The 23,542-nt window shown below is 50.6% G+C and overlaps 1 protein-coding gene across 8 annotated transcripts in view; it reads right to left on the bottom strand.

Annotated features, from left to right (window-relative positions):
* LOC124716946 (repetitive proline-rich cell wall protein 2-like) overlaps window positions 1–23,542 on the bottom strand; it is a 129,427-nt gene that overhangs the window by 52,385 nt on the left and 53,500 nt on the right. For 3 of the 8 annotated variants that reach the window (XR_007005680.1, XR_007005683.1, XR_007005681.1), the window contains exons 4-5: window positions 11,178–11,267; window positions 9,218–9,318 (exon numbers count right to left, since the gene is read on the bottom strand). Coding sequence is in view for 3 of the 8 variants with exons in the window: in XM_047243531.1 (XP_047099487.1) it covers window positions 9,275–9,318; window positions 11,178–11,267 (134 nt within the window). In the remaining 5 variants the exon portion in view is untranslated. Of the gene's footprint in view, window positions 1–8,952; window positions 10,358–10,383; window positions 10,796–11,177; window positions 11,268–23,542 lie in introns of those variants that run through there. The other 5 variants (XR_007005684.1, XR_007005685.1, XM_047243533.1 and 2 more) reach the window with 4 other exon arrangements.

The following is a 23,542-nucleotide window of genomic DNA, read 5'->3' as shown; positions in this document are numbered from 1 at the left end:
GGTTTAGTGCCCCCCACCATCAAGGGGGCAGGTGTGGGACTTCGACTCTGAGAGCTGACTGGAGTGGATGGAATTGTAGGAGGAGTGACAGTTGCGGCATAAGAAGCTGTCATGCGCACTGGATGAAGCCGATCATATTTCCGCTTCGCCTCAGTGTACATCAGGCGGTTGAGAGTCTTGATTTCCATGATCTTCCACTCCTTCTGCAGAATCGGACAGTCTGGCGAGCAAGGCGGATGGTGCGCACCACAGTTCACACAGATTGGAGGCGGCACACAGGGATGATCAGGATGGGAAGGTCGACCGCAATCGCGACAGACGAGGTCGGAAGCACAGCGTGAAGACATGTGGCCGAACTTCCAACACTTGAAGCACCGCATCGGGGGAGGGATATACGGCTTGACATCACAACGGTACACCATCACCTTGACCTTCTCAGGTAACGTGTCACCCTCGAAGGCCAAGATGAAGGCACCGGTGGCAACTTGACGATCCCTCGGACCCCGGTGGACGCGCCGGACGAAATGGACACCTCGGCGCTCCAAGTTGGTGCGCAGCTCGTCATCGGACTGTAAAAGGAGATCGCGGTGAAAAATAATTCCCTGGACCATATTTAAGCTGTTATGTGGGGTGATAGTAACAGACACATCCCCCAACTTCGTACAAGCCAGCAAGGCTCGTGACTGGGCAGAGGATGCCGTTTTTATCAACACCGATCCAGACCGCATCTTGGACAAGCCCTCCACCTCCCCGAACTTGTCCTCTAAATGTTCGACAAAGAACTGAGGCTTCACAGACACAAACGAATCCCCGTCAGCTCTGGTACAGACGAGATACCGGGGCGAGTATCTTTCGCTCTCATTCACAGCCTTTCGTTCCTCCCATGGTGTGGCCAGGGAGGGGAACGATTTAGGGTCATACAAATTAGCCTTAAAGTGAGCTTTGGAACGCTTAGAGACTGCTGACGGCTGGCCGCCAGCGAGAGATGATGTACCACGCTTCATTGCGGGTCATCCGCCCTGATGCCACCTACTCCGACCAAGGGCCCTCCCCACGGGCGCCACCCAGCCACAGCAAAGGCCACCTGGCAGGATGGCCATTGCCGGGAGTCCCGATGCCCCAGGGCGATGGGCATCTACTCCTTGGCATACGTGGGGAGTTAACGGCGCAGGCATCAGTAGAGCGATCCCTGTGTTGTCAGGGGGCTACAACCAAGAGGGTACATGGCGGCCCCACCACAACGGACTGGCTACCGTGCTGGATCTTAGGTGCAAAAATGGCCAAGGTCGTCGTCGCAGTTAAAAGAAACACTGCAGAGTGCAGCGTGGTAATCGCCCAAGAGATCGAAAACGAGCGGGACACCATTGCAACGACGAGAAAGACGGCTAAAGGTCTAATTGCACGACGGATACAATGCACCATGTAAGGCGCCCTTCCCCCAGTGGCTTGCTCTTCGGAATAATTTAGAAAGATGGAGGTCAAACCCGAGAGGGGACCATCACATAAGGCCGAAACATTTGAGACTCCTTTTAGTCGCCTCTTACGACAGGCAGGAATACCGCGGGCCTATTCTAACACCCGAACCCACAGGGGGTTGGCAATTAGTCTCCGTAATAGACAGCTTCTCACAACTAATAACACAGGAATGAAAGAAAATATCTTCTACAGGCCTTAAACAGGTGTAACAAGATTACAGAAGCTCATTGTTTTGCAAGAGATCAGTGAAAGTCCAGTCCTGTCATATGTACCATAATGTAATGCTGGCTGCTAATGGAGTAAACTAGATGACACTATAGTTTGCAGTTTTAAATAAAAATGTTTATTAAAAAAAAGAAAAAAAATCCCTTGAGATAGCAATGTAATTACTAGCCAGTGTTCTCAATACTTGACTCAACACCACTAAATAAAGAACATAATTCATTTCCTATACCTATTACTCCATTCTGTCAAGACACCTGACAAAAACGTTAAAGTTCACAACATAAAATCTTTCGCGAAAGCATCTGAGTTCAACATCGACATCTCTCGCAAAACTTAGGACTTTCGACTGCGTTGCTGGCCAGCACCCAGAAATGAAACACATGTTCTCTGTACTGTCTCTCCACACAGAACCCTCATCTGACATCTCCCAGCACAATGTGTGGTTTTTTGTCCCCAAATGATAGGTCTCATCCACAAGTGAAGTATCTTACATGATATAAAAATTTAAAATTAATGACCCTATCAGCCAATTTACGTAAATTATGCAAAGCGTGCTAAAATGCATGTTAATTTAATGTTTTATGACGCAAAATAAATTATTATTTATATAATGAAAAATTAAGTGTGTGCAACATTGCTGAGCTAGTCTTTTTATAAATAGTAAAATAAACCACAAGAAACCACCAGACATTTATGCAGGACTTCTGCTCAGACCTTACTTTTGTGTACTGGATTTAAGATAAAAGCAATAAGGTTTCTAATTCAGCATGCCAAGGAGTATTTTCATGTTATCCCGTGCATTCGAGTGAAATTTACATCCTGCTGTTGATAACTCGGAAACTTAAGTTTAGTTAAGTTCCCAGTACATGCTTGTGTGGATTTTCCTTGTTACATTGACTGCAAACAGAAGTTTATGGACCATACCTGTGCCACTGAGCATTTTATGCCCTAGCTCAGTACAGTAGCAGAGTTTGACTGCCAGACATTTCTGCTTCTGTTCATACACCTGCAGGGAACTTTGCGTGACTCTTTCCTGCTCGGAAACTACTTTACTCAACACACTGAGCTGCTCATAACTGGACTGGGAGCTCGCAGCTAAGTGACACTGAGATAAAATCTGTGTATGATTGCCACTGCAGGAATTTCACAGCACACTCAAAGCCAGTGAAGGTGTTCACTCCAGTTACATTCTTAGATGCCAATATTTCTGTCAGAGGGCTGCAACATCATCCAGTAGTTAGATTTCTTACGTCGGGAAACTTCTCCTTACTTACAACAATTCATGGTGCAATTCTGCCCACACACATTCATGTATATGGTGAGCTTTTGCCTACATGTCTACATCTACTCTGTACAGTGTGTGGTTAGGAGTTTGTTGTGTACCTGCATCATTTTTAACACTTACCATTCTGTGGGAATGAATGTCAGAGAAATTAGTACATTTTGTGACCCATTTTAAAATGTGAGCTTTTGGAATTTTGTAAGTACAGCTGCCCATAATGCACAATGTCTTTCTATTACTGCTTCACACTGCAGTTTGTTGAACATTTCTGTATCTTATGCTGACCGAACAAACTTGTAATGAACTTTGCGGGTCAACTTTTTATGTCTTCTCTCATCTGTCAATCTAACTCAGGACAGCCTCCAGGCTGACGAACGGTACTCGAGAATTGGTCGCACGTGGACACGTGCTAATTATTCTACTATGCCTACTGCTATGCCAATTTTGCTTAGGGAACAAGATTTTGGTGACATCAGGACTTTAAGGGAAAACTGTATCCCCCAACATTGTCCCCTTCCAAATAAGAAGGAAATAGAGAAAGACAAAAAGGTGCTATCCATTCTGCTAAACGAAAAGAACGTGGTCTGTTGTTGTGTAAATAGCAGGACAATTTCACTGTTTCTACAGAATCAAATACAACTGTTCTGAACCCAATAATTAATGTTAAAAGAAACTCTTAGTGGTCAAGGAAACACATTGAAGTTCCTGGATCCTCCATCCACACAGAATACAAGTCCACTAGCTCCAGTTTCATGGAATGAAGCACCTGATTATGAAAATAAAGGAACTCAGAAGAAGGGGATGTAAGAAATCAGCAAGTACCAAGTGCAAGAAGTATAATGTGAGACTATACCTGTATATTGAGTGTTTTGCTTCTGATCACCACAAATAATTAGTTGTTTTTGTTTTTGATTTGTACTGTGCACTCATGTTTAATTTGTTTCTTTCAGTACAAGAATGTGTAATCATTTCATATGAATGTACATTTTGTTCTCAATTGTGCTTAGCATTACGTACATGGTATAATATATTTTATTAAAACAAGAATGGTAAAAAATTAACTTTCTTCACTTTAAATGCTTCTTTTTCAATATAACAAACAAGGTAAAAGTAGTAAACATAAAAAAAATTTAACAAAAATTAATTTGGCGCTAACTGATTAACACTGTAGCTGTATTGTCTCCACCCACTTACACTCATTTAATACTGCAGTTACCAAGTTCTTCAAATAAACTCTATGAACCCTAATTTCAAGAAGGAAAATGTTTTGCACCAGTTTCTGGCCCATGTGTAGTTATTTATAATTTTATATATCTAAAAACAAAGATGATGTGACTTACCAAACGAAAGTGCTGGCAGGTCGATAGACACACAAACAAACACAAACATACACACAAAATTCAAGCTTTCGCAACCAACGGTTGCTTCATCAGGAAAGAGGGAAGGAGAGGAAAGACGAAAGGATGTGGGTTTTAAGGGAGAGGGTAAGGAGTCATTCCAATCCCGGGAGCGGAAAGACTTACCTTACCAAACTTTTGTTTGGTAAATCACATCATCTTTGTTTTTAGATATATTTTTCCCACGTGGAATGTTTCCCTCTATTATATTCATATTTATAATTTTATTTGTTTAACAGATGGTACTCATAATGTCACAAGACCACTGAGCAATACAGGTGCACGGTGAAATGTTAAGAGATGCATTCAGAGGTCAGAGTATTATGTCATATGTTTTGATGAGTTCATTTCATGCTTTAAGTGTGATTCTGCAAGGTCTACAAATAGGCATCTATAGCTGCATTCCACTGGCTCTCAACATTTTCAACCATAAATATCTTTAGATGCAGGAGTAGGTGGAAAACAGAGGAGCAAAATCTGGTAAATGACACAAGCCTGTTTCTAATGCCATTCAGTTTTCCACTGTAGAACACCTCTGAGGGTAACAAGATTGTCCCGATGAAAGATTGTCTTCTCCTTTTGAGATCCAACTCTCTTCTCACATACTTTTTTTTCCCATCTAGTCAGTCTACGATAATTTCACAGCATTCAACAGATGCTATTTTACTCTTTGTGGGGCAATTGAGGACAGAAATCCCTTTTGCATCCCAGTAAATGCTAGCTGTAAATTTTCCAAGCAAATGAATGTGGCATCACATTTTGTGGTGCAGAGTGGACCTCAACCCCCTTTTTTTATGGCTGTTTTCTTCTAGGTTGAAACTGTGGACTCTTGTCTCATCCACAGTAACTAAACAGCACCAAAAAAACTTACATTTTTTTTAAAACACTTCAGATATTGCCCTGATACTTTATTCTGATTTTTGATGTTGTTCAGCAATCCGCAATCTTCATTGAATATGCTTAAGGTGATGAATACGTTGGACATTCATAATCATCCATTGTAGAATACAGTACTCAGCTTTTTTTATGTTTTCATCTGTAATTGTAGTTTTGGGACATCATCCAATACAATATCTTCAAAAGATTCATGGACACATCTGCATTCCTTTCTTCACTATTGAAAATAATGAGGAATGAGGCAAAACTACTTCATCTTTGGACGAATTTCCAGCGGCAATAAACCATCCAACAAAAAAGTTATCTACATTAATCTTTTGAATGAAATAGCACAAAATGACTACCTACAAAAGCTGCCTACTCTGCAGATCAAATTTACACTGAACAACAGGACTTCCCAACTTTACCTGAAGTAACATTTGCAGTACTCAAAAGCCTCATCTCAATAATGTGATTTTTGAATAATAAAATGGTATCCTACTGGCTGGGTTTTGTTCTAGGGCATCAGATGCTTGTAATATTCAGTGGATACATTATTGCCTCACAATATACATATGAAAACATACCCAAAAGCAGGCGAGGTTGTAACACATCACAACTCCCCTGGCTGTGACGTAGCTCTTTCTGTTTAGTTTTGGGGTATGACATAAAATTATCATCTTTATTTTTCTCATCAAGTATTCTTTATCATCAATTAGGTGCTCACTTAAGGAATTTTATCTCTGTTGCCATTTCATTTCCAGTTATTCTAAATTAAATGAGAAAAAGAGAGAGGCAGATGTATTTTGTCTCCTCCCAGTGGATGTCAAACAGAGGGGCCGCAAACAGCGTGTGCTAAAATTTTTGTACCAGTTTTGACAAAATGAAAACCAATGAGCGTTAACCCTTCTTGGTGTGGACAACATTATCACCCTGTTCAGCTATTTTATATTTGTGTTACATGACAAACACTAACAGAGAGCATATGAGACAAGGCACAGGAAAGATTTCTTCAGCCAGTTGTACTAAAAATGATACGAGATGGTATAAGCAATAAACAACAGTACCCATCAGTACATTACCACTAAGTCCCTGATTCTTTTACTAATCAAACTCCCACGTATAACACAGCTTCAAACTTATGATTATTTTACAAATGAGTTAATTTTTAAATATCTTACATTAAGCACCTAAGCAAGAAAAAGTATGGAATTACGTTTAACCCACTGTCCCCACACCCTGTATCAAATAATTTCCCCTCCTTCTGTTCTGACACCCCCTACCAAACTATGCCCCCACATCACCGGTGCACCTCACCGGCTCCGGCACCCACGCATCATGTGCCTATAGTTGATCCCTGACTGCAGCGGGCAGGGCGCACTAGCTTTGTGGGCCTAAGTGAACCAATTACGTAATGCAATTTTGTAAATGTCTCTACAGCAATGCTTCATTGTTGTCAGAACTTTGTACACAGCTACCATTTGTGCCCGTTGCCATTAGTGTTTCGCTGACGAGTGCCAGCAACGGCGTTGTGAGCTGTCAGAGATCTTCTTATGCTGTCTCAACTATAGCCTGCACACCTAGCACTCCTCTCCCCCACATTCATAGTTGGCAAACCTGCTGCCTCCCTCTGAGCCACTAGCTATTCTTCCCCAGCCCCTCTTCCTGCCAGCCCCTCTTCCTGTCTTCGCCTACCCCCCCCCCCCCCCCCCCACAAATGACATAACCCAACCTCACCATAGTCCACCTACTGAAATGCAATGCCGGCATTGTATGTCCCATATTTTTCACATTAATCGAAGTGTTGTCTCCAGACTGTGGAGGAAGTTTCAGGAAACACATTCAATAGCGGATCAGCATCACGAAGGCTGTCCACACAAAACTACAGCAGCTCAGGACCAGTACATAATGAAATGTGCACAGACACACCCTACAAAGACAGCGACTACACTGCGCCACAAGTTTCGAGAAGCCACAGTGGTTACCGCAAGTACCCAAACTGTGTGCAGCAGACTTCCCTGTAGGGGGCTGTATGGTCAAGGATCTTTCAAGACTCCACCACTCCGTCCACATCACAGGAGTATTCGTGTAAGAGGGCTTAGGGCACATGAATGTTGGACACGAGACCATTGGACCAAAATGCTGTTCACAGACGATGTGCAAATGGACTTGCACCTTGACGATAACTCTGCTTGCATACGGAGGTGAACAGGGGAACATAATTATACCTCAGCAATTGTGGAACGTCACCAACAATCTGGTGGCTCAGTCGCGTTGAAAACAACATTTTCCGATCCATAATCAGTGGTTTTGCAGAGACTGTAGGGGAAGGGTTTACTCTACAAGATGATAACGCCCGATCTCATCGTGCTCGCAGTTTGTGTCGGTTTCGGAGAGGACGTGGGATCCGAAGAATGGATTTGCCAGCACGCTCACAGGATACGAATTGCATAGAGCATGCAGAGAGCTTGCTCAAAACAGCAATTTCTAGTCATCAACATCCTCCATTAACGATTGAAGCTCTCAGAAATGCTGCCACTGAGTGGGAAAATATGTCTCAAAGGCCTGCAAGGAGTTGGTACTGAGCATGTCCCATTGCATTTGAGAGTGCCTGAAAGTTTGTGGAGGACTTGCACATTACTACACAGTGCACTGTTTTTTGATGCTGTGGGACATCGCAATTTTTTGTTTTTTCAAATAATGTTGATGGCTCTGAGCACTATGGGACTCAACTGCTGTGGTCATAAGTCCCCTAGAACTTAGAACTACTTAAACCTAACTAACCTAAGGACATCACACACATCCATGCCCGAGGCAGGATTCGAACCTGCGACCGTAGCGGTCGCGCGGTTCCAGACTGAAGCGCCTAGAACCGCTAGACCACCGCGGCCGGCCTCAAATAATGTTCCTTTTTCACTTCATAACTGATTCAAAACGAACATATAGTGTAGTTTTTCTTTGTGCAATATTCTGTATTAACAAAAAATACAGTATAAGACATCTATGTTATTTCAAGATACGAGAACCAATTACGTGCTTAACTTTTTTTGATTGATTTATTAAGGTTAAAGTTTGTTGGAAGTCATTAAGTTCTCTCATTATTAATCACTGGATAAGTATAGTATGGGTAATTTGGAATCTGTTTTAAACAACAGCTAGTTTTTCATGCATCTAAATGCTTATGGCGTCATACCTCATGAATTACGTCATACAATGATATAATTTTACAGGTACATTCGGTGATATATGTGGATACTGAACTCAAAATGTGTTGCAAAGAAGGTTAGTAGTAAAGCAGTAATAAATTAATTAAGTTTAATGCTGTTAAGAGGCAGTTTCACTGCAGGAACTGCAAAAATGTAGTAAATAAAAATCTTTTTTGCTTTCATTGTTTTGTGGAGGGTATCAAACCAGTCTCAGGACTGAAGACAACAACAACAACAACAACAACATCAGTGAGGAAAAGGTTCATGTAGATTTGAAATTATGAGTAAAGTTTGTTGTAAGTCACTAAGTGTTCTCATCTCAAATACTGGATGAACAGAGTATGGGTAATTTGCGTGCAGTGAGTTATGCTGCCTCCACACACACACACACACACACACACACACACACACACACACACACACACACACACAGAGTATGGGTAATTTGCGTGCAGTGAGTTATGCTGCCTCAACACACACACACACACACACACACACACACACACACACACACACACACACACACACAGAGTTTATAACTGTAATACTAGTCTTACAATGTTAAATCTTCAACGTAAGACTATGTCTCATAATGAGTACATTACATAGCAATTTAAGTTTTTACATTTGTCCAAAAAATACTGAAAAACACATTTTTGTTGTTCCTGTAAGCTGTTTAATACGCAACCTGCAATTGTGACATGCAGCATTGGCTGGGTTAGCCGTTTAGTAATTAGTAACAGAGATGCTCACACCTTTCGATGTTCCTCTCACATTCTACTAAATGGGGCTCTTTTTCTGAATCTGTAGATTCACTTCTCATAAGGAGAAGTTTCAGCAGGAAGAAATCCCAAGTCTGTAAAGGAAAACCACTGTAATCACGATGCTGTGGTAGAGGAACATGTCACTATGTTAAGTGAACAATAAACAAACACTACGAGTGATACATATGTGTCTGCGTAATAGCATTTCAGATTACAAGCAATGAGAACATATGAAGGAAGGTGATGGTCATTATGAGTTATTTTTGTGACCATCCCAAAATTTGCCTGTAATGCGTCAGCAAGAACACTGAATATCTTATATATAATAGTTAGATAATGTAGAAATTCCTATATATTTGAAAATAGAGGATAAATATTGTCATAATGTTATTAAGTTTGCAAAGCAAATGCTTTCATATTTTGAACATTTGTTAAAAGACTACTGTAGGCTCAAGTTGTAAATCCTTCTTAAAGCTTGCAGCCATTATTGTTACACATTGTAAAATTGCCGAACATGACACCCTCGTAAATGTTTATAGCTTCCCATATGATTGTAAGAACACCGTGATTTTAGCATTGTAACCATTATTATTCAAACACTATACAATGCCTAATTTCAAATCCGGGTGACTTAACTGAACTTGACTGCATCAAATGTTAGTTCCCCCATCAAAGGAACTCACAATCACAGCTACCCGGCAATTGTTTGACACTCCACTGCTGACAAAAGTTCTGGCAGTGAAGTGGTGAGTTTGTGCTAGTTAGAGGAGTAAGACAGGTCTACTCGCAGACTCAGAAGAATGGCGTAAAGGAGCCATCGTGTTTGGATGTGTCGTGACCACACTGCAAATCCAGTCGCTCAGTCTGTTGGCGTACCAATAGGAACTGTATGAAGGAACAGTGAACCTCTCACAGCCCTGTAATGTGGCTCATGAGCAGTGTCATGCCTCACCAGTGACAACTGGTTTCAAACCGGACAAGACCTGCTATCAGCAAATGCGGGCTCTTCTCGACCAGTTTCGTGTGGATGAGAGAACTGCACGCAGTGGAGTTCTGGAGGTGGGTACTTCACACGAGGCCATTCCTCAGAGCGGCACATAAAGCTGTGCATCTTCAGTGTACCGAACAACTCTGAAACAAGACAGAATCTTACTGGAGACACGTAGTATAGTCCGACGAGTCACAATTTTGATTCTTTGCAAAAAATACGAGGTGTTGAGTGTTCTGAAGGTCCTTACAGACATTTGACCCAGCAGTTTCTCAGGACAGGCATGATTCTGTGATGTTTCGGAGGTGCTTTTTGTGCCAAAGCCTGGGCTCACTCGCCTGTATCACAGCAAATGAGAGCCAGGTCGTCCATTTTGACATTCTTGATGACTAAATGTTCCCCTTTCTCCTACATCTCCATAATGAATATGCTGTAATAACTCCTATCTTCTAAGATTACAACAGCCGAGTTCCCTGGGCTGCACAAGCATTCCTAGTTTGACAAACTTGGGCACCTCAGTACACCTCAACAGACTCATTATATATGCCAATCTTGACCCCTTACAATATGTCTAGGATTATCTGGAACAGAAGGTGAAACATAGCAATCAATATCCCTGCAATTTGGTATCTGTAGAGGATCTAATCATTATTCAGTAGTTTCAGCTGGATGTACTACCTGAAGAAACTTGTGGATTCTCTTCAATCCCATTATTGACGACAGAGGATCAGTATTAAACAGCATTAATATAATATCTCCTAAGACTGACAAATTTTCTATCTGGTGCGCTTATATGGAACATATGTACCACTAAGAACTAAACTATCACATAGTCATTGTGAGAAATATTAGCTACAGAAAGCAGAAAAGTATTCTAAATAGTTTGATCCATAGACTAACTATAATTTCAGCTTAAGAAAAATGTGTCAATGTACTAATGTGAAATAAATTAGATCTACTTACAAAATGGGGAATAAGTTTCAGCGGCAATATTTGTTTGTTGATGGCCATGATGACAAATTTTCTGCTGCTTTCTAGAACTTGGGTTTTGATCTGGAAATAAAATATATAAAGCTTCAAGTAACAACAACAACAACAACAACAACATATGAAATAGGAAAGTGAAAATATCTCCTTTTGGATGTTTCTACCACATGAAACGCAATAGGCTAAGAGGACAACTATTTCTGGAATGAGATATCAAGAATAGCCTGGATAACATAAATAAGAAAAGAACAGTAAAGTAAAGCCATTAAAATGCTAGAAATAACAGACAGCAACACTTTTACAACTCACGTACTTTATTTTCAAGGGGATTGAGGCAGGAAAAAAGAAGAACCACAAAGACAGAAAAACGAAAAAGGTAATATGGTGACAAGATGAATGAGCAATGAATGAAAAAGAAAGAACAAGGACTGTACAGAAATTGAATTTTGCTATGTCATTAATACAAAGAAGAAGAAGATGATGATGATAATAACAATAATAAAACAACAATAAGGGAGCATGATGATGGAAGAGGTCACATCATCCACTAAGTGAAAAACTTTCCACTACAGACATTAGTCCTCGTTGCCAACATTGGACGATTGAAACTGGAAAAACATTGTGTGGAGTGACAAATCACAGTACACAATTTGGTGATCCGATGGCAGAATGTCGGTATGGCGAATGCCCAGTGAATGTCATCAGCCAGTGTGTGTAGTGCCAACAGTAAAATTCGGAGGCAGTGGTATGGTCATGTTTTTCCTGGAGGGGCCTTGCACCCCTTGTTGTTTTGCATGGCAATGTCACAGCACAGGCCTACATTGATGTTTTAAGCACCTTCTTGTTTCCCACTGTTGAAAAGCAATTCAGGGATGGCGACTGTATGTTTCAACAAGATCGACCACCTGTTCATAACGCACAGCCAGTGGAGAAGTGGTTACACGACAATAACATCCCTGTAATGGACTGGCCTACACAGAGTCCTGACCTGAATCCTACAGAACACCTTTGGGATGTTTCGGAACGCTGACTTCGTGCCAGGCCTCACCGACTGACATCGATACCTCTCCTCAGTGCACCATTCCGTGAAGAATGGGCTGCCATTCCCCAACAAACCTGCCAGCACCTGACTGAATGTATGCCAGCGAGAGTGGAAGCTGTCATCAAGGCTAAGGGGATGGGCCAACACAATATTGAATTCCAGCATTAAGTCATTTTCAGCCAGGTGCCCGGATACTTTTGATCACATAGTATAGAAGTAATTTTGAAAGCAACAATACTGCACCCAAATACTGGAGTAAAACATGACCAGTGTAAATGCATCTTTAAGAAAAGCAGGTGTAACGTATAATAATGCTTTGCACCACTTTACATCCCCCCACCCATTTGGGTAAAACTGCCAAGCCCATTCTTGCAGGAAACAGGTGTCTACACACAAAATCTACATTGCAAGCTAAGAAACCAGTGGCAGCATTATTCCAAAAACGCACCCGGAAGCTTCCCCACTGCTATATACCCATTTATGATGTGAGGACACTGTAAAGTTGGTCACGTCAGTTTTCAATGCTTTCACGCATAATCAATTATGTGCAAACAAAATATTCAATTACGTGTCTAAGAACTCATTTGTTTTAAGTTTAATAATTCAAGCTCATGTTGGCTCATGATATAATTATTCAATAGTCATTACGAAAGTGGAATAACGCTGAATGAAGCACGGACCCCCCCATCTCATTGCTACGCTACACACTCCCATACAATATACTGGGCAGCAAACTTTGGTTCATAATTGAGGCTTGACTGCACACACTGGTGTCACCTACATAAAGCGTCCTGCAATAGGGTCTTATCTGCTAATGCAGCAAGCAACTCTCCATTAATTAACAAAATTAATCAAGAATATGCATAACCTTTTAGCTCACAACAAGAGTCTGCATAAGTTGTGCAGACCGCCTAAAGTCACTACCCCCCATCCTGCAACTTCATGTTGCACCAAACCGAAGGCAAGCCTGCACACATAAATGAAAGCACGTAGGGTGATATGTGAATGTTGCAAATAGAAGTCGAAGCATTCAGGCACAGGTGTGCTTTCAAGGGGGAAAGAAGTCTGCAGATGTGCCCTCTATAGCTCCTGTGACTCAATGACGAAGGGATTTTGAGCAGAATGAAGGTAAAATATGGCAACTTGTATGAGTAATTTAATTAAACAATATGAACTGGAGCTATGTCTTTCTGACATCACAAGTAAACATCAGCAAAACAGAAACAAAGATGATACAACATTTAACGAAACATGCTGTACATTAAAAGACTGGAGGCCGCCGACAATGTGAACAAAACTAAAAAGAAAAGAATGACACTGCATCCACAGTACTGCCAAAAAAAGACAAAATCACTAGCACCTCAAAAAAAAGGCACTGGCAGTGAGAACGTTTATGTACCGAAAGTATAGTTTCTTCACTGATTTCAATCCACCAGTGGCACGGAATCTTAGAATAGTGGATAATTTCTTGGAAGAAGTAATTGCTTTCCTCATCACAGTGTCCTGCTATAGTAATTTCTATTACACAAGGTCCAGCTAGAGCCGGTAATTATCCTTGTTCACCCTCAATTAAGTCTGAAATGAGTATTTATCGAATAAAACAAATCTTTTCTGAAGTAATATCCAGGTTCCCCTTCCCTCCCATCATCAATGGGACAAAGGGAGGGGACCACAGGCAAAGAGGGGTGGAAGGGGAGGGGGGCCGAGGCATAGGGGGGTGGAAGGGGAGGGGGGCCGAGGCAAAGGGGGGTGGAACGGGAGGGGGGCCGAGGCAAAGGGGGGTGGAAGGGGAGGGGGGCCGAGGCAAAGGGGGGTTGAAGGGGAGGGGGGCCGAGGCAAAGGGGGGTGGAAGGGGAGGGGGCCGAGGCAAAGGGGGGTGGAAGGGGAGGGGGCCGAGGCAAAGGGGGGTGGAAGGGGAGGGAAGCCGAGGCAAAGGGGGGTGGAAGGGGAGGGTGTCCGAGGCAAAGGGGGGGGAAGGGGAGGGTGTCCGAGGCAAAGGGGGGGGAAGGGGAGGGTGTCCGAGGCAAAGGGGGGGGAAGGGGAGGGTGTCCGAGGCAAAGGGGGGGGAAGGGGAGGGTGTCCGAGGCAAAGGGGGGGGAAGGGGAGGGGGTCCGAGGCAAAGGGTGGTGGAAGGCGAGGGGGTCCGAGGCAAAGGGTGGTGGAAGGCGAGGGGGGCCGAGGCAAAGGGGGGTGGAAGGCGAGGGGGGCCGAGGCAAAGGGGGGTGGAAGGCGAGGGGGGCCGAGGCAAAGGGGGGTGGAAGGCGAGGGGGGCCGAGGCAAAGGGAGGTGGAAGGCGAGGGGGGCCGAGGCAAAGGGAGGTGGAAGGCGAGGGGGGCCGAGGCAAAGGGAGGTGGAAGGCGAGGGGGGCCGAGGCAAAGGGAGGTGGAAGGCGAGGGGGGCCGAGGCAAAGGGAGGTGGAAGGCGAGGGGGGCCGAGGCAAAGGGAGGTGGAAGGCGAGGGGGGCCGAGGCAAAGGGAGGTGGAAGGCGAGGGGGGCCGAGGCAAAGGGAGGTGGAAGGCGAGGGGGGCCGAGGCAAAGGGAGGTGGAAGGCGAGGGGGGCCGAGGCAAAGGGAGGTGGAAGGCGAGGGGGGCCGAGGCAAAGGGAGGTGGAAGGCGAGGGGGGCCGAGGCAAAGGGAGGTGGAAGGCGAGGGGGGCCGAGGCAAAGGGAGGTGGAAGGCGAGGGGGGCCGAGGCAAAGGGAGGTGGAAGGCGAGGGGGGCCGAGGCAAAGGGAGGTGGAAGGCGAGGGGGGCCGGGGCAAAGGGAGGTGGAAGGCGAGGGGGGCCGGGGCAAAGGGAGGTGGAAGGCGGGGGTGCCGGGGCAAAGGGAGGTGGAAGGCGGGGGGGCCGGGGCAAAGGGAGGTGGAAGGCGGGGGGGCCGGGGCAAAGGGAGGTGGAAGGCGGGGGGGCCGGGGCAAAGGGAGGTGGAAGGCGAGGGGGGCCGGGGCAAAGGGAGGTGGAAGGCGAGGGGGGCCGGGGCGAAGGGAGGTGGAAGGCGAGGGGGGCCGGGGCGAAGGGAGGTGGAAGGCGAGGGGGGCCGGGGCAAAGGGAGGTGGAAGGCGAGGGGGGCCGGGGCAAAGGGAGGTGGAAGGCGAGGGGGGCCGGGGCAAAGGGAGGTGGAAGGCGAGGGGGGCCGGGGCAAAGGGAGGTTGAAGGGGAGGGGGACCGGGGCAAAGGGAGGTTGAAGGGGAGGGGGGCCGGGGCAAAGGGAGGTGGAACGGGAGGGGGGCCGGGGCAAAGGGAGGTGGAACGGGAGGGGGGCAGGGGCAAAGGGAGGTGGAACGGGAGGGGGGCCGGGGCAAAAGGGAGGTGGAACGGGAGGGGGGCCGGGGCCAAAGGGAGGTGGAACGGGTGGGGGGCCGGGCAAAAGGGAGGTGGAACTGGAGGGGGGCCGGGGCAAAAGGGAGGTGGAACGGGAGGGGGGCCGGGGCAAAAGGGAGGTGGAACGGGAGGGGGGCCGGGGCAAAAGGGAGGTGGAACGGGAGGGGGGCCGGGGCAAAGGGAGGTGGAACGGGAGGGGGGCCGGGGCAAAGGGAGGTGGAAGGGGAGGGGGGCCGAGGCAAAGGGAGGTGGAAGGGGAGGGGGGCCGAGGCAAAGGGAGGTGGAAGGGGAGGGGGGCCGAGGCAAAGGGAGGTGGAAGGGGAGGGGGGCCGAGGCAAAGGGAGGTGGAAGGGGAGGGGGGCCGAGGCAAAGGTAGGTGGAAGGGGAGGGGGGCCGAGGCAAAGGGAGGTGGAAGGGGAGGGGGGCCGAGGCAAAGGTAGGTGGAAGGGGAGGGGGGCCGAGGCAAAGGGAGGTGGAAGGGGAGGGGGGCCGAGGCAAAGGGAGGTGGAAGGGGAGGGGGGCCGAGGCAAAGGGAGGTGGAAGGGGAGGGGGGCCGAGGCAAAGGGAGGTGGAAGGGGAGGTGGGCCGAGGCAAAGGGAGGTGGAAGGCGAGGGGGGCCGAGGCAAAGGGAGGTGGAAGGCGAGGGGGGCCGAGGCAAAGGGAGGTGGAAGGCGAGGGGGGCCGAGGCAAAGGGAGGTGGAAGGCGAGGGGGGCCGAGGCAAAGGGAGGTGGAAGGCGAGGGGGGCCGAGGCAAAGGGAGGTGGAAGGCGAGGGGGGCCGAGGCAAAGGGAGGTGGAAGGCGAGGGGGGCCGAGGCAAAGGGAGGTGGAAGGCGAGGGGGGCCGAGGCAAAGGGAGGTGGAAGGCGAGGGGGGCCAGGGCAAAGGGAGGTGGAAGGCGAGGGGGGCCGGGGCAAAGGGAGGTGGAAGGCGAGGGGTGCCGGGGCAAAGGAAGGTGGAAGGCGGGGGGGCCGGGGCAAAGGGAGGTGGAAGGCGGGGGGGCCGGGGCAAAGGGAGGTGGAAGGCGGGGGGGCCGGGGCAAAGGGAGGTGGAAGGCGAGGGGGGCCGGGGCGAAGGGAGGTGGAAGGCGAGGGGGGCCGGGGCAAAGGGAGGTGGAAGGCGAGGGGGGCCGGGGCAAAGGGAGGTTGAAGGGGAGGGGGACCGGGGCAAAGGGAGGTTGAAGGGGAGGGGGGCCGGGGCAAAGGGAGGTGGAACGGGAGGGGGGCCGGGGCAAAGGGAGGTGGAACGGGAGGGGGGCCGGGGCAAAGGGAGGTGGAACGGGAGGGGGGCCGGGGCAAAAGGGAGGTGGAACGGGAGGGGGGCCGGGGCAAAAGGGAGGTGGAACGGGAGGGGGGCCGGGGCAAAAGGGAGGTGGAACGGGTGGGGGGCCGGGGCAAAAGGGAGGTGGAACTGGAGGGGGGCCGGGGCAAAAGGGAGGTGGAACGGGAGGGGGGCCGGGGCAAAAGGGGGGGTGGAACGGGAGGGGGGCCGGGGCAAAAGGGAGGTGGAACGGGAGGGGGGCCGGGGCAAAAGGGAGGTGGAACGGGAGGGGGGCCGGGGCAAAGGGAGGTGGAACGGGAGGGGGGCCGGGGCAAAGGGAGGTGGAACGGGAGGGGGGCCGGGGCAAAGGGAGGTGGAAGGGGAGGGGGGCCGAGGCAAACGGAGGTGGAAGGGGAGGGGGGCCGAGGCAAAGGGAGGTGGAAGGGGAGGGGGGCCGAGGCAAAGGGAGGTGGAAGGGGATGGGGGCCGAGGCAAAGGGAGGTGGAAGGGGAGGGGGGCCGAGGCAAAGGGAGGTGGAAGGGGAGGGGGGCCGAGGCAAAGGGAGGTGGAAGGGGAGGGGGGCCGAGGCAAAGGGAGGTGGAAGGGGAGGGGGCCGAGGCAAAGGGAGGTGGAAGGGGAGGGGGCCGAGGCAAAGGGAGGTGGAAGCGGAGGGGGGCCGAGGCAAAGGGAGGTGGAAGGGGAGGGGGGCCGAGGCAAAGGGAGGTGGAAGGGGAGGGGGGCCGAGGCAAAGGGAGGTGGAAGGGGAGGGGGGCCGAGGCAAAGGTAGGTGGAAGGGGAGGGGGGCCGAGGCAAAGGGAGGTGGAAGGGGAGGGGGGCCGAGGCAAAGGGAGGTGGAAGGGGAGGGGGGCCGAGGCAAAGGGAGGTGGAAGGGGAGGGGGGCCGAGGCAAAGGGAGGTGGAAGGGGAGGGGGGCCGAGGCAAAGGGAGGTGGAAGGGGAGGGGGGCCGAGGCAAAGGTAGGTGGAAGGGGAGGGGGGCCGAGGCAAAGGTAGGTGGAAGGGGAGGGGGGCCGAGGCAAAGGGAGGTGGAAGGGGAGGGGGGCCGAGGCAAAGGGAGGTGGAAGGGGAGGGGGGCCGAGGCAAAGGGAGGTGGAAGGGGAGGGGGGCCGAGGCAAAGGGAGGTGGAAGGGGAGGGGGGCCGAGGCAAAGGGAGGTGGAAGGGGAGGGGGGCCGAGGCAAAGGGAGGTGGAAGGGGAGGGGGGCCGAGGCAAAGGGAGGTGGAAGGGGAGGGGGGCCGAGGCAAAGGGAGGTGGAAGGGGAGGGGGGCCGAGGCAAAGGGAGGTGGGAGGGGAGGGGGGCCGAGGCAAAGGGAGGTGGAAGGGGAGGGGGGCCGAGGCAAAGGGAGGTGGAAGGGGAGGGGGGCCGAGGCAAAGGGAGGTGGAAGGGGAGGGGGGCCGAGGCAAAGGGAGGTGGAAGGGGAGGGGGGCCGTGGCAAAGGGAGGTGGAAGGGGAGGGGCGCCGAGGCAAATGGAGGTGGAAGGGGAGGGGGGCCGAGGCAAAGGGAGGTGGAAGGGGAGGGGGGCCGAGGCAAAGGGAGGTGGAAGGGGAGGGGGGCCGAGGCAAAGGGAGGTGGAAGGGGAGGGGGGCCGAGGCAAAGGGAGGTGGAAGGGGAGGGGGGCCGAGGCAAATGGAGGTGGAAGGGGAGGGAGGCCGAGGCAAATGGAGGTGGAAGGGGAGGGGGGCCGAGGCAAATGGAGGTGGAAGGGGAGGGGGGCCGAGGCAAATGGAGGTGGAAGGGGAGGGGGGCCGAGGCAAATGGAGGTGGAAGGGGAGGGGGGCCGTGGCAAATGGAGGTGGAAGGGGAGGGGGGCCGAGGCAAATGGAGGTGGAAGGGGAGGGGGGCCGAGGCAAATGGAGGTGGAAGGGGAGGGGGGCCGAGGCAAAGGGAGGTGGATGGGGAGGGGGGCCGAGGCAAAGGGAGGTGGAAGGTGAGGGGGGCCGAGGCAAAGGGAGGTGGAAGGGGTGGGGGGCCGAGGCAAAGGGAGGTGGAAGGGGTGGGGGGCCGAGGCAAAGGGAGGTGGAAGGGGTGGGGGGCCGAGGCAAAGGGAGGTGGAAGGGGAGGGGGGCCGTGGCAAATGGATGTGGAAGGGGAGGGGGGCCGAGGCAAATGGAGGTGGAAGGGGAGGGGGGCCGAGGCAAATGGAGGTGGAAGGGGAGGGGGGCCGAGGCAAATGGAGGTGGAAGGGGAGGGGGGCCGAGGCAAATGGAGGTGGGAGGGGAGGGGGGCCGAGGCAAATGGAGGTGGAAGGGGAGGGGGGCCGAGGCAAATGGAGGTGGAAGGGGAGGGGGGCCGAGGCAAATGGAGGTGGAAGGGGAGGGGGGCCGAGGCAAATGGTGGTGGAAGGGGTGGGGGGCCGAGGCAAATGGAGGTGGAAGGGGTGGGGGGCCGAGGCAAATGGAGGTGGAAGGGGTGGGGGGCCGAGGCAAATGGAGGTGGAAGGGGTGGGGGGCCGAGGCAAATGGAGGTGGAAGGGGTGGGGGGCCGAGGCAAATGGAGGTGGAAGGGGTGGGGGGCCGAGGCAAATGGAGGTGGAAGGGGTGGGGGGCCGAGGCAAATGGAGGTGGAAGGGGTTGGGGGCCGAGGCAAATGGAGGTGGAAGGGGAGGGGGCCGAGGCAAATGGAGGTGGAAGGGGAGGGGAGCCGAGGCAAATGGAGGTGGAAGGGGAGGGGAGCCGAGGCAAATGGAGGTGGAAGGGGAGGGGAGCCGAGGCAAATGGAGGTGGAAGGGGAGGGGGGCCAAGGCAAATAGAGGTGGAAGGGGAGGGGGGCCGAGGCAAATAGAGGTGGAAGGGGAGGGGGGCCGAGGCAAAAAGAGGTGGAAAGGGAGGGGAGGGGGACCGAGGCAAAGAGAGGTGGAAAGGGAGGGAAGGGGAGCCGAGGCAAAGAGAGGTGGGAGGGGGGCCGAGGCAAAGAGAGGTGGGAGGTGGGCCGAGGCAAAGAGAGGTGGGAGGGGGGCCGAGGCAAAGAGAGGTGGGAGGGGGGCCGAGGCAAAGAGAGGTGGGAGGGGGGCCGTGGCAAAGAGAGGTGGGGGGGGCCGAGGCAAAGAGAGGTGGAAAGGGAGGGGAGGGGAGCTGAGGCAAAGAGAGGTGGGCGGGAGGCCGAGGCAAAGAGAGGTGGAAAGGGAGGGGAGGGGAGCCGAGGCAAAGAGAGGTGGAAAGGGATGGGAGGGGGGCCGAGGCAAAGAGAGGTGGTAAGGGAGGGGAGGGGGGCCGAGGCAAAGAGAGGTGGAAGGGGAGGGGGCCGAGGCAAAGAGAGGTGGAAAGGGAGGGGAGGGGAGCCGAGGCAAAGAGAGGTGGAAAGGGAGGGGAGGGGAGCCGAGGCAAAGAGAGGTGGAAAGGGAGGGGAGGGGAGCCGAGGCAAAGAGAGGTGGAAAGGGAGGGGAGGGGAGGGGAGTTGAGGCAAAAAGAGGTGGAAAGGGAGGGGAGCCGAAAGCAATGGGAAGTGGAAGGGCTCTGAGGCAAATGAAGGTGGAAGAGGAGGGGATCTGAGGGAAAGGGAGGCAAATGGTGGTGCGGGAGATAAGGGGCTATAGGCAGTGTGGGGGATAATGGGCAAAAGTTGGGGAAAAGGGCAGCACGGGAGGTAAAGGTAAAGGGTGGCACAGGGGATAAGGGCCAAAGGGTGGGTCAAAGGGTGGCACAGGAGATAAGGGGCAATAGGAGGTGCAGGGGATAAGGAGCAAAGGGCAGTGCAGGGGATAAGGGCCACAGACGTCGTTGGGGATAAGGGGCAAATGGCGGGGCGGTGAATAAGATGCGTATGGCGGGGCACAGGCACAAATAGTGCCACGAAAGGAGGGGAGGAGACACAAAGTATGGCGTGAGGGGAAGACGCACAAAGGGTAGTGCGAAGGGAGAAGGAGCAAAGAGAGGTGCGAGGGGAGCAAAGGGTGGCACGAGGGGAGGAAGTGCATTGTCGGAGTAGTGGGCAACAAGACGGGAAGTGACAGACAAGGAATTATGTAAGGAGGGGAGGAGGAGCAAAGGGTGTCGTGATAGCAGAGGAGGAGGCGCAAAGGACGTCTTGAAAGGAGGGGAGGAGGTTGAAATAATAGAGGCAAAATGGTGGCACAGAGGGAGGGAACGAGACACAAATGGCAGCACAGAGGGAGGGGAGGAGGAGCTTAGGGCAGCACAGAGGGAGGGGAGGAGGCACTAAGGGGGATGCAAAAACAGGGCAGGGGGCACAAAGGGAGAGGAGCTAGCACAGAGGTGGAGCGGACGTGGCATAGAGGTGGAGAAGAGGTGGCACGGAGGGAGGGGAGGTAGCACAGAGGGGGAAGAAGGGGCATAGAGGGTGGAGAGAGGTGCCACAGAGGGCAACAGGTGGCACACAGGGAGGGGATGTGGTTTAGATGGGGTGTAGAGGGGGTGTGGTGGCAGAGGGGGATGGTGGTGCAGAAGGTTGGAGGTAGTGGAGAGGACATGAGGTGGGAGTTGGTACAGAAGGGGGAGATGGTGAAGAGGAGTGTGGCGCAGAAGGTGGTTGTGGCGCAGAGGGGGATGGTGGTGCAGGGAGGGTGGTGACACAGAGGGGACAAGTTTCACAGATGAGGGGGAGAAATGGAGGTGGTGCAGAGGGGGAAAAGTGTTGCAGTGGGAGGGGTGGTGGTGGTGCAGACATAGGGAAGGTGGCAAAGAAGGAGAGACGGTCGAGCAAAGGGATGGGAGGTAGTGCAGAGTGAAGGAAGTTGGTGCAAAGGCTGATGAGAAGGGAGGGGAGGGGAGCAGAGGCAAATGTTGGTGTGAAGTGAGGGGAGGAATGGCATGGGGAGGTCCAAAAAGAGAGGAAAAGGGTTGAGCGTAGAACAAAAGCACGGAAAAGCAGCCGCAGGGTTTGGTGTGGAGGGGGGGGGGGGGGGGGATCGGAGCGTACAGGTGTGGTTGTGGAGCGGCTGGGGGAGGGGGCCACAGGAGGGGTCCCGGGAGGGGCACAGAGGCCACAGGAGGGGCACATAGGCCACGAGAGGGAGGGGCGGAGAGGCAAAGGGATGGGGAGCAAAAGGGGAGGGAACAGGCAACACGAGGGGAGGGAACGGGCGACACGATGGGAGGGAATGGGAGACACGAGGGGGGGGATCGACACGAGGAGAGAACGGGGGGCGACACAAGGGGAGGGAACAGGGGGGCGACACAAGGGGAGGGAACAGGGGGGCGACACAAGGGGAGGGAACAGGGGGGCGACACAAGGGGAGGGAACAGGGGGGCGACACAAGGGGAGGGAACAGGGGGGCGACACAAGGGGAGGGAATGGGGGGTTGACACAAGGGGAGGTAACGGCCTCACGAGGGGATGGATGGAACGAACAGGACAGGAAAGGAAGTGGATGGGATAAGGGAAGGTAAGGGATGGAATGAAATGAGGAAATGGGGTTTCCAGAAAAAAGGGGGCTGGGAGGAGGTGATAGGGTTGTTGCAATGAACATGATGTTAGCAACTTCCACATTCAACTTTCTAATGGCATATGGTAATTTAATGAGATACGAAATTAATGCTATTTGTGTGTGAACTAAGCGATCGAACAAAGTACGGGCTTTGTAAAATCAAGTAATAGGGTAACCTTCTGTACTATATCAATATAATACTTCCACACGCTTCCAGCTGTTTCCTGACATAGCAACTTATCCTGATGGCATATTAATAGCAGCAAAAAGTTCTAACACTCTATAAAATATGTTTTTGGTGTAGTTATGGTAAAATTGGAGTGAAATTCCACACTTCTAAAAATGTCATTCATTGTTTTTCTTCAGAAAACAACTACCATAGAGATTGTGTTCTTCGCAACAGTATTGCTTTCAATCATATGGTCTGGCATACCAATACGTAAACATGTACACTTGGTGACTCAGGAGCTCAGTTATTGTCTTACTTTGCTGGTGACTGAAATGCTCACAGATAAAATATTGAAAGAGGAATTATTGTTCTCCTGGATACACCCCAAAACTACCATTTTTTTTAAGTGCAATATTCTATAGCTTACAGAGAAACAACTGAAATGGGGTATACACAAGCCTTGTTCTGCTACAGAACTGTATGTACTCGTAATTAGCTGCTAGTAAAAATGTTAAGTGTTATCAATTTATATAAGACCTATGCCATCAAACAAGTGAACATATGGAAGACTTACATTTATTGACAAAAAAAATACTAGTCTAACAAGGAGACTGCAGAGCGAGCAAATTAACAGTGTCAATTAAATAAAAAAGTTACTCTTTTTCTACATTTCCGGTATACTTGAGAATGAAAGGGTGTTTCGCTAACTGTGGTACAGAGCAAGTGGCATAAGGCTTTCATTCAGTTCATGGTCAACTTTGAGCCACTGGGTTTGAATCACACTTCTTGAAATATATTTTACTCTTTGACAGAGTGAAAAAGCGTTCACAAAACTTAACTGCTATTTTAGATACAATAGATTTCATTGTGACATTGTGAACAAAGTATAATAAGTCATGAAGCATACACACCAACTAACTTCAATCCTTGGTGCGAAATGTTTTCTTCTCTCCTCCCCCCTCCCACATTTTTCTTCTAGGGAAAGGGGGGGGGGGGGGCAAAGAGGCGGGATGGCAGTGTTGGAAGAATGGAAAGGAAAAAAAGAACTGCTACAGAATTATTCGTGCTCATTCTCTCTCTCTCTCTCTCTCTTGTGTGTAGGTTTGTTTTACTGGAAGACTGATGTATTTCCTTCCTGTCATGATACGCCTTC

Source organism: Schistocerca piceifrons, chromosome 9 (genome assembly GCF_021461385.2).
Source record: "Schistocerca piceifrons isolate TAMUIC-IGC-003096 chromosome 9, iqSchPice1.1, whole genome shotgun sequence".
NCBI lineage: Eukaryota > Metazoa > Arthropoda > Insecta > Orthoptera > Acrididae > Schistocerca > Schistocerca piceifrons.
Note: the sequence above shows the minus strand (reverse complement) of the source record. Positions and strands in the feature narration are given on the sequence as shown.